Source organism: Solanum dulcamara, chromosome 11 (assembly GCF_947179165.1).
Source record: "Solanum dulcamara chromosome 11, daSolDulc1.2, whole genome shotgun sequence".
In the NCBI taxonomy this organism is placed as follows: domain Eukaryota; kingdom Viridiplantae; phylum Streptophyta; class Magnoliopsida; order Solanales; family Solanaceae; genus Solanum; species Solanum dulcamara.
In genome coordinates this window covers 54,495,793-54,510,143 of record NC_077247.1, presented here as the reverse complement: position 1 = coordinate 54,510,143, position 14,351 = coordinate 54,495,793, and the positions used below count along the sequence as shown (strand labels likewise).

Below are 14,351 nucleotides of genomic sequence, written 5' to 3'. Positions count from 1 at the left end.
GATAACAACTGTGTGCCTCTACATATAGTCACCTTAACTTTCTTACCTTCGGAAAATTAATAAATGGAGGTATCTCATATCACTTAGGACGAGCTCTGTGAGTTGAATTGAACCATCATTTTCCACTCGGATTAGTATACATATATAAAATAAAAAAACAGTTAAAAGTGTATACATATTATAAGATCACATACATTTTGAACTTATCGACTCTATATTCTGATTTTGCCTCTGTCCATGATCTATCCCGCGCTAAAGCTGCTGAAAGTCACAGTTATTCACCAAAACATTTGTGGCTTTGCGTTGTTCTTCCACATTGAAACTAAGTATTTCACTCTTTTTTTTTTAACAGTCACATATTACAAAAGTTCATGATATATCATATATGTACTTTCTATGACGATTTTCTTCACCCGGTAAAGTTACCTGTATTCAGTCCATTAAACCGAAATGTAGAAAGATGTAATTCTCCAGAAATATATTTCAGTCTTGCATAGACTGTCAAAACAACATATCAGAAATAAAACCAATGATTAAATTACAGCTTATGCCTTGTGGCTTGAAAACAATTTTCTTGCAATTTAGTGTGTCTCAATTCCAAACTAGTTCAGGTTGTCCTAAAAAAAACTTCCTTATCAATTTTGGGCTATTGAGAACCTTTGGGCCATACTATAGAATTAATTTCACTGCAGTTTCGGTAGCTAATTGGAGAAACTTTGCAGCTTACGGAACAAGTTCATAACAATCAATCACTTTTCTTGTCATCTTGGAAGCTTATTTGGCACTTAGTGACCATGTAAGTAGTTATCAGGTAAGAGCCATTGAAGAAGTTCAAAAGTTTTTCTCTTCATTATAATCTCCGTATTAATTGATATAATTAGGAGTGAAACTGCTAATACTGCTGATAAGAGGGGTTGAAACTGCTAATACTGCTAATACTGCTAGCTAGACAAGGTACCGACTGGTTAATAATATGATATTTGAATCATCAATAAATAGAAGAGAAAAACATGTCTATCGAAAATGTCTTTCAGCAGAAAATTACTAGCAACAAATCCAGATTGTTTTTTGCATGAATTAATCCAATCATGATGTTGTTTGAGTTTTCACCAAACATGTGATTTCATTGTGGAAAGACAGAAAAAAATTAGAGGAGAAAAAATTTACAAGTATGAAATCCTAAATAGATACTAGTTTTCCCTAACAGCGAAAATGCAATGAACCTCAGTGTAATCTTTTCACAAATGCTCCCTTTCATCAATAACAGACAGCAGATGGCATAAATCATCATTTATGTGTGTGAAAAGAGGTGACCATGCAAATGCGGATTCTTGATATTCTCTAAGTCATAACTTTCTCCCTGTTGCAGTTGTTTGCTCCCTCTTCATTTGCCTTAGACTTAAGTCACGAATTCCCTGAAATAGTTTAAAATGGGATCAAACAATCATCAATTGCATTACTACACATCTTAAAGGAACAACCTTAACATAACAAGAATCTAGGAGAGGCAAAAGGGTGGAATTAAGAAAGCTATCTTTGTCTATAACTTTAAACAAAAGACGATACAAAAACAGAAGCAAAAATCAGTGCATGTGCATGTTTACGACCGACAAAGAGAGAGATCCAGCCATAAAGAAATCAATAACGTTGTTTCTAAAGCCAAAGTTATATTGGCCTACAGAAAGGAAAAATGGAACATCTTACTATCCATCACCTGCCAACCTTTGGGTAGGTACAGTACTGTCAGGCCACCGTGTTTCATGCCAGCCAACTTGACCAAATAAGTTGCAGAAAGAAAAGCTACTATTTTGTCACTGTGTACTTAATGAGGAAGTAACTGCACATTTCATGTAAACTACCCTATAAGAGGCAAAGAGAACTTTTTTCAACTCTTTATTTCATACATATATAAATACTGAGAACTTCAACTCTTAGATGGAGCAACAAGAAATTTCACAAGCTTGATCAGAGAAAATAAAGAAATCACACAAAAATAGGCATATCAAAGTCGAAAGAGAGCTGTGCTATTATCCAGTCCAATCAGCTCCAGCGAGAAGTTGTATTTTGTCAATGAAAACAAGGAGAAATTCTCAACTGGAGTAAACAAATTAAAGAAGATCCAACAATATTATCAAGAATAACAACAGATGTCCTGAAATAGTACATAATTTACACTATCATGTCATTCAGTATAGCAAGATGGAACTGGAGGATCATTTTTTATCTTTTCCATATGCAAATTGCTAAAGTTCAACATAGCATAATATACAAATACAGTCAGCATGCAGGTTTTCTAGCCAAGGAAGAAAAAAAATGAGTTTTCACATCGAAGTATTCTAAAAATACTACTCCATGAATCTAATTACTGAAAACACTTATTTTTATGAATGGGTCCACACAGAACAAAACAATATTAGATGGTTGCAAATAGTCGAAGGAAGCAACCAAAGGGAACACTGAACATAAAACTAGTAAACTTGCGTCTATAAAATATAGCCATATTTAGTGATAAAACTCTACGAAATCCAAAGTTAGAAAATAAAAAGAATTTAAGCATTAACATTGCACCAGAGGAGCACCCAATGGGTGTGGCCTAGTGGTCAATGAAGTGAGAAAAGAAAATAAGATTTCATGTATAAATCACAGCTTCCCATCTGCCTAAGCCAACCCGGTACCTATGTTGGTGGGAAGTAGATACCAAGTAGTAGGTATCTGGTGAAATAGTCAAGACGCGCATAAGCTTACTCAGACACCACCATTATATAAAGAAAAGCATTGCACAAAAGCAAATAATGAAGAATAAAAAGAGTAGTGCAAGTTTAAAAATTAGAAATAACAATATAATAAAACTAATGGTGAAAACTCTTCCATTTTGGAACAGTGATGACATTAGCTGTTGAATTTTAGCCCATAATCATGATCTAGAGTGACATGGAAGAGAAGTTCCAAATTTCCCTAACTGACGCTGGTTAGGTGGTTTGCTAACCAACGTCAGTTAGGGATATTTGGAAATTCTCTCCAACCTAGTAGTCTTAGCTACCATGGGACTTCTCTCTATATATCTATATTTGAAACAGAAAATATCTCAGGAAAATCAAGTTACGAAATTGCAGCAGATACCAGTTGATTGGGTAACTTTGATTTTAACATTCAGGGAGATGGAAAAACAAACATTTAGGGGGATCTTCAGTATTAAATTCACATTTAATATGTAGAGGTCAAATACTACCTTACCTAATCTGAAGCATGTTACTTTTAAAAAAAGGTACCAACTAGAACGGTCTATTTACTAATGAATACTCTACTCTGAAACTCTTGAATTGCAGCAACAGGAGATTCCACCACCAAATAGAGTTACAGAAGATACTATAATCTTCTGCTCAGTGTATTCTTTTTGATCAAGTCGACATTATGATAGTTGCGAGGCAAAGAGCAGAAAATTATACATTCCAACGTGCTTCAGTTCATTTGAATATTTTCTCAAATATAATAAACTCTCACACAACAATCAAATTAAGTCAGTGTATTTGTGAAAAGTTTAAGAAACCTGAGGCAGATCAAAGTGACACTACTTCAAGGAGGCCTTTCACAAGGAGTCAAGCTAAGGACCGGCCTTTCACAAGAGTCAAGCTAAAGACCTTCAAGCATTGCAAGTTTTATGGATGAAGATGGAACCTTTGGAAGGCTCCAACATGGAAGACTTGAAGATATTTAATATATTAAGTGCACTATCATTTGAATTACCTTGTAATTTTAGTGAGGGGCAATTGGGTCTTGCTTCACTATTTTAGCCTTTAGTATAAATAGTGGATATTAGGGTTGTGTTTTGGTTAGTTTCACTATTACATTTTTTAATTGTTTGAATTTAATTGTGTTTATCTCTCTTTAATCTATCTTTCAATTTCTATTTTATTGTTTCATCTTCTTGTTTCACATCAAAACCGCAAGTACCTAAAAGTTGCATTGCAAGGTATAGACCAAATTATGTTGCATTTTTCAGTTTCCTTTGACTTGGACTTACCATATATCTAAAAGTTCAGGAAAAAACTACTTAAATTCATCAGTAGGAGTGATGATAGACAAGTGAAGCATTTGAAACATTCTAAGAGTACAGTATCTCCAAAATAACGAAACTAGAGATGACATGTGAAACATACAAGCAAATTCTAGTTAATTTTCACATAAATTCTATCAGCACAAATGAAGTTGGAGTGAGATTAAACAGGTGTGATGTCTAAATGTAGACAATTCAGATATCTGGCCTCAATGATCCAAGAGAATGATGCAATACATGAAAAGGTAAATCTTAGAATTAAAATGAAATACATGAAATAAAAGATTGATACAAGAGTGTAGGTAGATTTCTAAGTGCACTGATCTGTCAGTGTATTAAAAGGAGATAAGGTAATCCTAATATCACATGGAAGAAAGTTAGCTCAGAACCTCAGACTTAGTGAACAACGAAACATAATCAAAGCAAAAGATCATTTGAGCAATGCCAACTAGTAGGGACTAACACTTAGTCATGTTGGTACACTTAAAAGTCTGGAGTACGACGGAAGTCTTCTTTATTTATTTAGAGATTTGTATGACAGTAAGATAAAGAGAACCTCTCTGGTTAGAGAGCTTCAAATTTGTTTTAGAAACAAATCATAAGAGTATTGAAATGAAACATGTGCAAATGGAATCAAAACAACATTGAGAATCCATATAGTCAACCCCAATTAAATTGGGATTTAAAGTATGGTTGCTATTGCTGTTAAAATTTTATCAACACGCAGTTAATGACAATTCAAATTGTAACAATGAATTAACAGCAGTGAAGATCACATGAGTGCAATACTTTTGAAAGAGTTAGTGCTACAATCATTACTATTTGGTTTCCCAAATGCTCCCACAGTATATCAGACAGAGACAGAAAGTAGTGTACATACTTCGGATATGTTAATCATGAAGAAGAGGAAGGCATTTACTGGAAATGGTAAGAAAGCTTGAGAAAGATTTTAGAAGGAAAAAAGAAATATGTCCGAAGCCTACATGAACATTCAACTCTCAATTGGGAAAAAAATAATCATTGACAATTTAAAGGAAAAAACAAAAACAGAGATATGGAAAAAGAGAGAGAAGGAAGAGGCAGAAGCAGAAGCAGAAGCATGTCTAGGACCCGACCTTCACTTCTAGACTAAATCCTGTATCCTCAAGCAGGCATCCAAATATTGGCAGTGGAACTAGCAGTAAATAGGCAATGGTTGAGAATAGAGCTTTGACCTAATTGATAACTCCAAAGGTGATGTATTTGAACAATATTCAGATGGTTGCACCGCGGCATTGACTATTCAAGTTAATATGGTTTGTTCAAGGCTGATGGCTGCTTATTTGCTTTCTGATGAAGTGCACAATAATAAAAGGCGAAGATAGAGGACAATCTTATCATTGCAACTATAAATTCCATATAGTATAAGCTCCAATATCTCACTTAAATGACGTGAAAAGCTGTTTGTACCTTGTGTCTACTTGTCACAGAACCTCCTATCTAATAACACCCCCCCCCCCCCCCAAAATCACCAGCCTAACATGTCTAACTTAAATCACGAATTCATAACCAAGATTAACCACAAGGAAGAATTGGATTCAAAGGGAAAGAGAAAGAGAGCTAACCGATGAATGAAGAGTTGGTGATTCAATAGGAATGTAGCGTACAGACATCTTAGCGATCTCAGAAAGGGCATCCTCGGGGACTCCAGGAACGTCACTGGTTAACTCCTCGTAGGCAGCCTCAAATGCTTCCTGCCAAAACTTTAGCAATTTGATCCCACGGCTGTTTGTGTATACATCCCACATATGCTTCACTAACTTCTCCCTTTCTTCCATTTCCTGCCAAAAATACATACAATTCCCAACAAACAATCAACGAATTATCAAGTTGTTACTAATAACTAGGTAATCCAATCAATCAATTCTGCCTCAATCCCAAACTAGAACGACATGAATTAAAAAACCACAATGAGGTTTGAAAAAGGGAAATGTACGAACGAGAACGTCGAGATCTTCGGGGAGGGGAATGTCGATGTCATCGGAGATGGCGTTGAGGTTACCGGCGGACCAGCGGAGAGTAACAGTTCCGGTGAGCATAGACCAGAAAGCTAACAATAAGATAGCGGCAAAAGCCCAAAACTTGTAACGACCTCTACCGAAAATGGTGGAATAGGAAGTTTCCTTCTTAGAAGTTGTGAACGACGATGAAGGTGCCGTCGGCGTTGATATTGGAAGAGCATCTTCATCCTTCATTTCAATTTTTCCTTCTTTCGCTTTTGTATAAAATAAAATTCCTTTTTCCTTTTCCTTTTCCTTTTATATGTATTTATTTATACTTTTGTTTTATTTGAATTGGATTGCATCTCTACTCTGGGATTCTCTGTTATTGTAATTGTGCAGGGATTATGTATTCTGATGGCCACCCTATTTTTACTTATCATTAGGTTGATATTTTAAAATTTACGATCAAATATTTTTTTGACAGATATAGTATTTTTTTAAAATAAATAAATAATATATATATTGCGGTATAATAGGAATTTATATTTTCAAAAATCATTAAAAAGTTATAAAAATAGTTGATTGCCTCATGCCTCGGCAAATTCAAAAGTACTTTTAAGATCTAATCACAAATAATGAGATGCAATTATTCAGATAGATGAGTAAATTAAAATATTTTTATCATTTAATAAGTGGAAATAGCCAAGTATTCGTTAATGTGTGTGCCTTTTTAGTATCAGTAAATAAATAAACATAACCACAAAATAGAGAGTGTGAACATGTATTTTGGGGACTTTGGTCTTAAATTTATGATGAGAATATATAAGTTTGTCTTTATTATTAATATAAAAATTATTTATAAATCAAGTTATATTTATTATATATATGCTTTGCTTAGTTGTGACTTGTAAATTATATTTACAAGTTGTGATTTATGTTTATCAATTTCGATTTATGATCGCATTAATAATAAGTTACATTTAGCAGTAAGTGATATTTATGTATTTGTTTTATTTGAATTTGATTGCATCTTTATTTGATACTTATCATTAGGTTGATATTTCAAATTTTACTTTTTTTGATAAAATATTTTTTGACGGATATAATAATTTTTAATATATATGGAATTTAGATTTGGCTAAATTATTAAGAAGTTATAAGAGTAGTTGATTGTCTCATGACTCTTCAAAGTCAAAGATACTTTTAAGGTCTAATCACAAATAATGAGATGTAATTATTCAAATAGATAAATAAATTAAAATATTTTTATTATTTAATAAGTGAAAACAGCCTAGTATTCGTTAATGTGTGCACCTTTTACTATCAGTTAATTAAATAAAAATAATCAAAAAATAGAGAGTGTGAACATGTGTTTTGGAGACTTTGGTCTTAAATTTGTGATGAGAATATATAGGTTTGTCTATATTTTATTTATAAATCAAGTTATAAATATTATATATATGTTTTGCTTAGTTGTGACTTATAAGTTATGTTTATAAGTTTTGATTTATGTTTATCAATTGTGATTTATGATCGCATTGATAATAATAATTTATGAGTCATGTTTGATGATAACAATAAGTTATATTTATGATTATAAATTAAAAATAACATTTAATAGTTGTGATTTATATATAAATATACATATACATACACGTTTGCTTTATTTGAATTTGATTGCGTTTTTATTTTGAAATGTTCTATTATTGTAATTGAGCAGAAATTATTTATTCCGATGGCCACCTTATTTTTACTTGTAAATAAGTTAATATTTCAAAATTTACTTATTTTAATATTTTTTTGACCGATATAGTAATTTATATATATATATATTGGTACAATAGAAATTTATATTTGGCCAAATCATTAGGAAGTTATAAAAGTAGTTGATTGCCTCAGGCCTCTCCAAAGTCAAAGATACTTTTGATGTCGAATGATGAGATGTAATTATTCAAACATTCGTTAACATTTTTTTTAATATGAGTTTATATGTTGAGTTTGGTTATAATTATTTATATGAGTTTTAAGTATTATTTATATGTTGAGTTTAGTTATAATTTAAAACTCATGTTTACTAGTCTTGATTTATGCTTATCAATTGCGATTTATAATTGTGTTGATAACAACAATTTATACGTCAAGTTTGATGGTAATGACAAGTCACATTTATGATTACAAATTAGAAATTACACTTAGTAGTTGTAATTTATAACTTATAAGTCATCTTCGTCAAATATAATTTTATAATCTTTCTTTTTCGTAATTTTTCACATATTATGTTTGAAATCTATTTTGCAAGTATTTTTCATCTTTAAGGTCTCTTGGACAAAGTAGTTAGTATTATTATATTTTGACATTTTAGTATACAATAATATATTTGATGTAATTGAATTATGAAAAGAGTAAGGTTATAAAAAAATTGTATCTCATAAGCCCTCGACTAAAAAAAAAGAAGAAGAAGCTATTTTGACATTTTATTTTTAATATATATCTCCAAAATATTTTCAAAATCCAAGTGTTTATAGGAACTAATTTCATACTCCAGCAAACTTTAAATATTACTGCACCGGTGACCAATTGGGTCCAGCAGGACCAGTACTCCACCCCCCACACTAGCTAATTGAAGTCGGAAAAATGCGGTGTCCGTACTGCTCGGCGGTGCAAGGGCGGTGCAACAGCAGTACCAGCGGCAGACCGATAACAGAGTGCACATCCTGCGGCCGTGTAGTGGAGGAGCGATTGACCCAATCTCACCATCTTTTTCATACCCGTGCACAAGATTCTCCTCTGTGCCTGGCCACTTCCGATCTCCCCACTCCTCCCATCTCCGCCACTAACGACGATGAAGACCCATTTGAACCCACTGGTTTCATCACCGCTTTCTCTACTTGGTCTCTCGAACCCTACCCAGTATTTGCCCAATCCTCCATTTCCTTCGCCGGCCATCTTGCAGAGCTCGAGCGGGTCCTCGAAACGACGTCGTCTTCCTCCAGTGCGTCATCTTCCTCTGTCGTGGTGGAGAATCTCCGGGCTTATTTGCAGATTATTGATGTGGCTTCCATTTTGCGACTGGATTATGATATATCGGACCACGCTTTTCAGCTCTTCAGGGATTGTTCTTCGGCAACTTGCTTAAGGAATCGGAGTGTTGAAGCGCTTGCTACTGCTGCTCTTGTACACGCTATCAGAGAAGCCCAAGAGCCAAGAACTCTCCAGGTATGTTAAATTGGTAAATAGATGCCATAAGGTGCTTGTGATCTTTGTGTGTTGTATCTACTCTAAATACTATGCAATTACTGAATTTGGAAGGGATGAAACTAATCAAGCTCTAATCTTTGCTCTGTCTATACTAATCCAGTTAGTTGGCATCTAGTTGAACTCTTGGCCAAACTTTTAGAAGTAAGGAACATCATTGTAAAAGGAATTGGGGGTCCAAAAACAATAGGTGACTTAAAAGCATATATTGGGAAAAGGACTACTATAGATGTGCTTGGTATGACAGAAAATATCTTTCAGGAAGTGCTACTACCATCCATTGTTGGTGGAACTCATTTTTCTTTCCAAATACCACAGTTGTACTGTGTATCACTTGCTTCAATCAACACAATGTCAATAGCAACAACAACATACCTAGTGAAATCCCACAAAGTGGGTCTAGAGAGGGCAAAGCGTACACAGACCTTACCTCTACAGAGTTTGTTTCCGAAAGATCCTCCGCTCAAGTGGATCACAATGTCAATGTTTCCAATCTTTAATACTACTAAATAATCACCAAGATAGTACTGTTATACCCCAATCCTCCACCTTGTATATTTGTATGATTATCACATGTCTATTATATATACCCAAGAAAATACCATAAGATAATCAAAATTGATTTCTTAGATAAAGATTTTTCACAAAGAACATATTGCACAGGCAACATTTTCCTCCCTACCAAACATTGTTAGAGTTCCACATTGGTTGAGGGTATGAACTCTATAGTCTCTTTATATGGTCTTAGAAAATATTAATCTCATGAGCTAGTTTTTTGTGATGTGCTAGACTGAAGGTCCATTTTATTAATGCAACAGGATGTAGTTCTCTTGACTTGCATACTGTAGTAACATTTCAATCAATAGGTATGGAACTTTGGTGTTCTTTTTTCTTTTCTTTATGTAATAATGTAATATTATCGAGTATAAACACCATCACGTGACTGCTGGTAGTTACGGCCTACAGGTATGGAACTTTGGTTTTCTAATTTCAGCTGAAAGTTTGTGATTTTAGCTCATTTGTCTTGCTATTTCTTTTCTGGTTCTCTAATTGAAAGTCCATCGTAGGGTTTATTCAGATCTAGATATCTTTTTGCCGTCTCCGAACCTCTCTCTCACTTTCTACTTTTCTTCTTTCCTATCTGAAATGGAAGATACACTATATTTAGGGAAGTCAGGGGGGAACAGAAAAAAAACAAAGTACAAAGAGGGATAATAGAAGAGAGAGGGCAGGAAACTTTTGGTGGGCTGTAAAGGAAACTTCTTTTCTCTCACCCCCACCCCCCAATCCCCTTCTTTTCCCTCGTGTTTCTAGAACCAAACAAGGGACGTGAAACTCTTGTACTGCTTTCCTCTTTCCTTCGCTAGTTTCCTTTAGTAGAGTCTGCTAAACCTGGAGTTACAGTATATTTGAAACAAAAATACTCTGTGACTGCATGGTACTTTGAGATGCATTTCAGAAAAATAAAATCTCAAGAACTTTCTGATTTTTCTGAGCTTCTCTAATTTGAATTATTTGATAACTAGGAAATATCAGTTGCAGCCAATTTACCTCAGAAGGAAATCGGGAAGTACATAAAGATTCTTGGAGAAGCATTACAACTCAGTCAACCTATCAATAGTAATTCTATATCAGTCCATATGCCAAGGTTTTGTACACTTCTTCAGCTGAATAAATCTGCTCAGGTACCTAGCCTGTTCATTGAAAAGTTAGTAATCAGTTGCTTTGGTTAATTGTATATGCTATTGTCATTAACAAAAAGACAATCAACAGCTAAAAGAAGCTCTCTTTCCCAATCGGTTTTTGGTTGAGACCCTTAATAAGTCATGTCATGTTGATCCAATCTGTTTACTCTATTTCATCAAGTTAGTCTTTAATTTACTTAAAGGTTCCTTTTTATTTACTAAATCTTTTGACTGTATCTTGCACAACAATTGCATCAGGAGCTGGCGACTCACATTGGTGAAGTAATCATCAATAAATGCTTTTGCACGCGAAGGAATCCAATTAGTATCTCTGCTGCTGCTATATATTTGGCATGTCAACTGGAAGACAAGCGGAAGACCCAGGCTGAAATATGTAAGGTGACTGGACTCACCGAGGTTACTCTTCGTAAGGTGTACAAGGAGCTTTTGGAGAACTGGGATGATCTCCTACCATCAAGTTATAAACCAGTTGTTCCACCAGAGAAGGCTTTTCCTTCAGCTATCATTGATACAGGCCGTTCATCAACACCTAGAGTTGATATAGTTGAGGGAACTTCGGCTGAGAGGGATAAGCCTGTTAAACCAGTCGACTCATTAGATGTATCTTCTCAGATCAGAGGCAAGGAGGATTCCCATAGCAAAGATAATATTAATACAACTCAAATATCTTGGCCACCACCATTTTGGAAGCCTCAAGCTCCTGCTGAAGGTGGTGTTAAAACAGCTACAGAGAAGAGTCAGAATGCTACTCAAGAAATGGAGATTGATTTATGATATAAATCTCAGGAAGATACACCTTTTCACAAATAGCAAAAACTGCTTCTAGTTCTTTGATGTTAGCCAGTTCTCTTATCACCTGTGTCAACTGCAACTTCAGCTTCATGTTGTGGATGCTGCAGCCTGCAGTATCACCTGGCTTTTTTGCAATGTTCAAGCTGTACTACTACAAAAGGTTGCATCTAACCATGTAGATAGAGGAGTCATTAAGTAAAGTCAGAATGAGGAGCCATATGTGGCTGGATAAACAGATAAGCATTTGCTTTGGTAAGAAGACGGTGGCCTATGAGAGGGAGGATGGTTCATACAGGAACACCTTGTGTAAATTTTAGTTTGTTCTCTCGTGGAGCTTTGAGTGACTTGGTGCTTAAATGGACATTTCCGCAATCATCTAAAAGTCCTGTTTTCCTTCCCTTCTCGTAATATATAGTTAGAATGTTTCATGATACTAATATCTTATTTTTTTCTCTAACACATTTAGCTTGGAACGCTCTCTTGTATGGATACTGAGCGCCGGTGGTGATATCTTTTCGCCTTCTTGGTATAAAAATGGAGAAAGAGAATCTTAAATACTCCTTGCCTTTTTCTAATTCTATTTGTCATATATTAGTTGCTCTATAACTCTTATTTGTGAGTTACTATTTATATACTCTTCTTTAATCCTAGGGATGCTAAATGAAGCAGGGGTGTAATTTCGCAAGTAGTCATTTTATTATTATTAGATTCAATGAAAAAATTACTCAACTTTCTCTGAATATTATAGTGTCACTGATTATAACTCAGCTCGACTTTATATAAATATACCGTCCCTTTTTCATTTGATTCTTTAATCTGTAATTTCCACTTGTCCTATTTAAAATCACAAAATTAAATATTTTAATACATTCCAGATATATTTAAATTTAGATCATGAATTTATTTTTAAAAAAAAAAAACTAAAAAATTAATGTCAAATCAAAATCTGATCATTAATATTTTAATAACAGCAAGTATTATATGAAGTTTAAACTAAACGACCACTGACAAAATAGAAAGTCACCTTCGCAAGGCGGGAGCCATCTTATTGGTAAGCGCACCCGCAACAATCATGCAATCAGACTGCCTCGGGCTGGGCCGGAAAATAACACCGAACCGATCCAAATCATACCGAGCCACTCCAGTATGCATCATCTCAACAGCACAACAGGCCAGGCGGAAAGTCATGGGCCAAGATGGATCCACGCCGGGCCCAATTTATCAAGTCGTCTACCTTAGAAATATTTTAAAATTTTAAAATCTTAAAGATATAATGTGAGATGTTAAAAAAGAAAATAAATCAACTCAAAAAGTAGCACATATAAATTGAACGTAAATAATACTCCCTCTAGTCCAGATTAAGTAAATTATGTTTGAAAGAGTGGAGTTCTAATTTTTGACAGAAGTTTTATCAAGAAACTTTTGTCGTTAATCCTTCAATTCAATATATTTTGATAATTTTACTTATTTTTAAGAAAGACTGTGATGATCTGTGAGAGAAGATGAAAATTGACATGCTTAAAAAACTTATAATTGTCATTTTGATTAATTGAAAGAAGTTCACACACAGAAAGATTTATTTTATTGAAAGAAGTCCATAATTATAAGTTTTTTGAGCAGGGCGGCATTCACCTACTCTCTCAAATCATCACATTTTCCCTTAAAAACGGATAAATATCAAATACATTGAATTGAAGGTTTAACTACAAAAGCTTCTTATTTCCTACTTTCTCTTTTATTTTCTTTTTCTTTATTTAGGAATTATTTATAGTGAAAACATACCTCACGTTGGATGTGCAACACATGTTTTTGATGTCCAAAAGACCATACGTTGGGCATGTGTTCGGGGTCCCAGTGCGTTGTATTTATCACCAATTAAAAATTCAAAACTCACGAGGGATGTGCATTGGGACCTTAACACGTTGTTTTACAAATTTAACCAACATTTTTCAAATTGAAATTTTGACTACTTTTTCACTCCCAACCGCTCCCACCTTGCACCAAACTTAAGTTACTACAAATCATGTCTGATAATTGAATCATAAATTTGATTTATAGACAAAATTGTTATTATTATTTTCTTCAAATAATGTCACTTAATAATTATCCTAACATTTAGGACTTTGAAAATTAATGAAAATTATAGCTATTAAATTTTTACTTATTTGTAAGATGTAAGAACTCTTAATATTTAATACTACCAACAAACATTTATACACATTTTTTTCTCTTTTAGTATCGTATTTTGCTTTAATTACATGTGTGATGGTTAATAACTTCGTTCGCTCTTTATTGATGGATTGTATGGATGCTTGAAAGTTGGAAGGTATATAGTTTGATTTAAGGATTGAATTGTAAAGGAGCACTAGGCAAAATACTGCTCTATATACAATGTTGTTAGTTCTTTTATCCTCTTGATAATATGTTCATATGTTTTTTTATATTTAAAATCATTTTGATAGAGCTAAGTTTATTTATTATAATAGGAGGAGATTTAAAAAGGAAGGTGTTAGTATATTAATTAGTGGTTGGATTTATTTTTTGACGTCAATCGAAGAGCAA

At 33.8% G+C, this 14,351-nt stretch overlaps 2 protein-coding genes across 2 annotated transcripts; one reads left to right on the top strand and one right to left on the bottom strand.

Moving 5' to 3' along the window:
- Window positions 1–1,013: 1,013 nt before the first annotated feature.
- On the bottom strand, window positions 1,014–6,349 carry LOC129875180 (uncharacterized). The gene is made up of 3 exons (XM_055950621.1): window positions 6,034–6,349; window positions 5,659–5,874; window positions 1,014–1,415 (listed from the first exon to the last, which is right to left on the bottom strand). Exons 1-3 carry the CDS (start codon window positions 6,286–6,288, stop codon window positions 1,347–1,349), a joined length of 540 nt encoding a protein of 179 aa, XP_055806596.1. The 5' UTR covers window positions 6,289–6,349; the 3' UTR covers window positions 1,014–1,346.
- Window positions 6,350–8,542: 2,193 nt separating this feature from the next.
- On the top strand, window positions 8,543–12,529 carry LOC129874166 (plant-specific TFIIB-related protein 1). Its single transcript, XM_055949413.1, has 3 exons — window positions 8,543–9,252; window positions 10,818–10,976; window positions 11,235–12,529. The coding sequence occupies exons 1-3, from the start codon at window positions 8,671–8,673 to the stop codon at window positions 11,769–11,771; spliced, it is 1,278 nt and encodes a 425-aa protein (XP_055805388.1). The 5' UTR covers window positions 8,543–8,670; the 3' UTR covers window positions 11,772–12,529.
- Window positions 12,530–14,351: the final 1,822 nt, after the last annotated feature.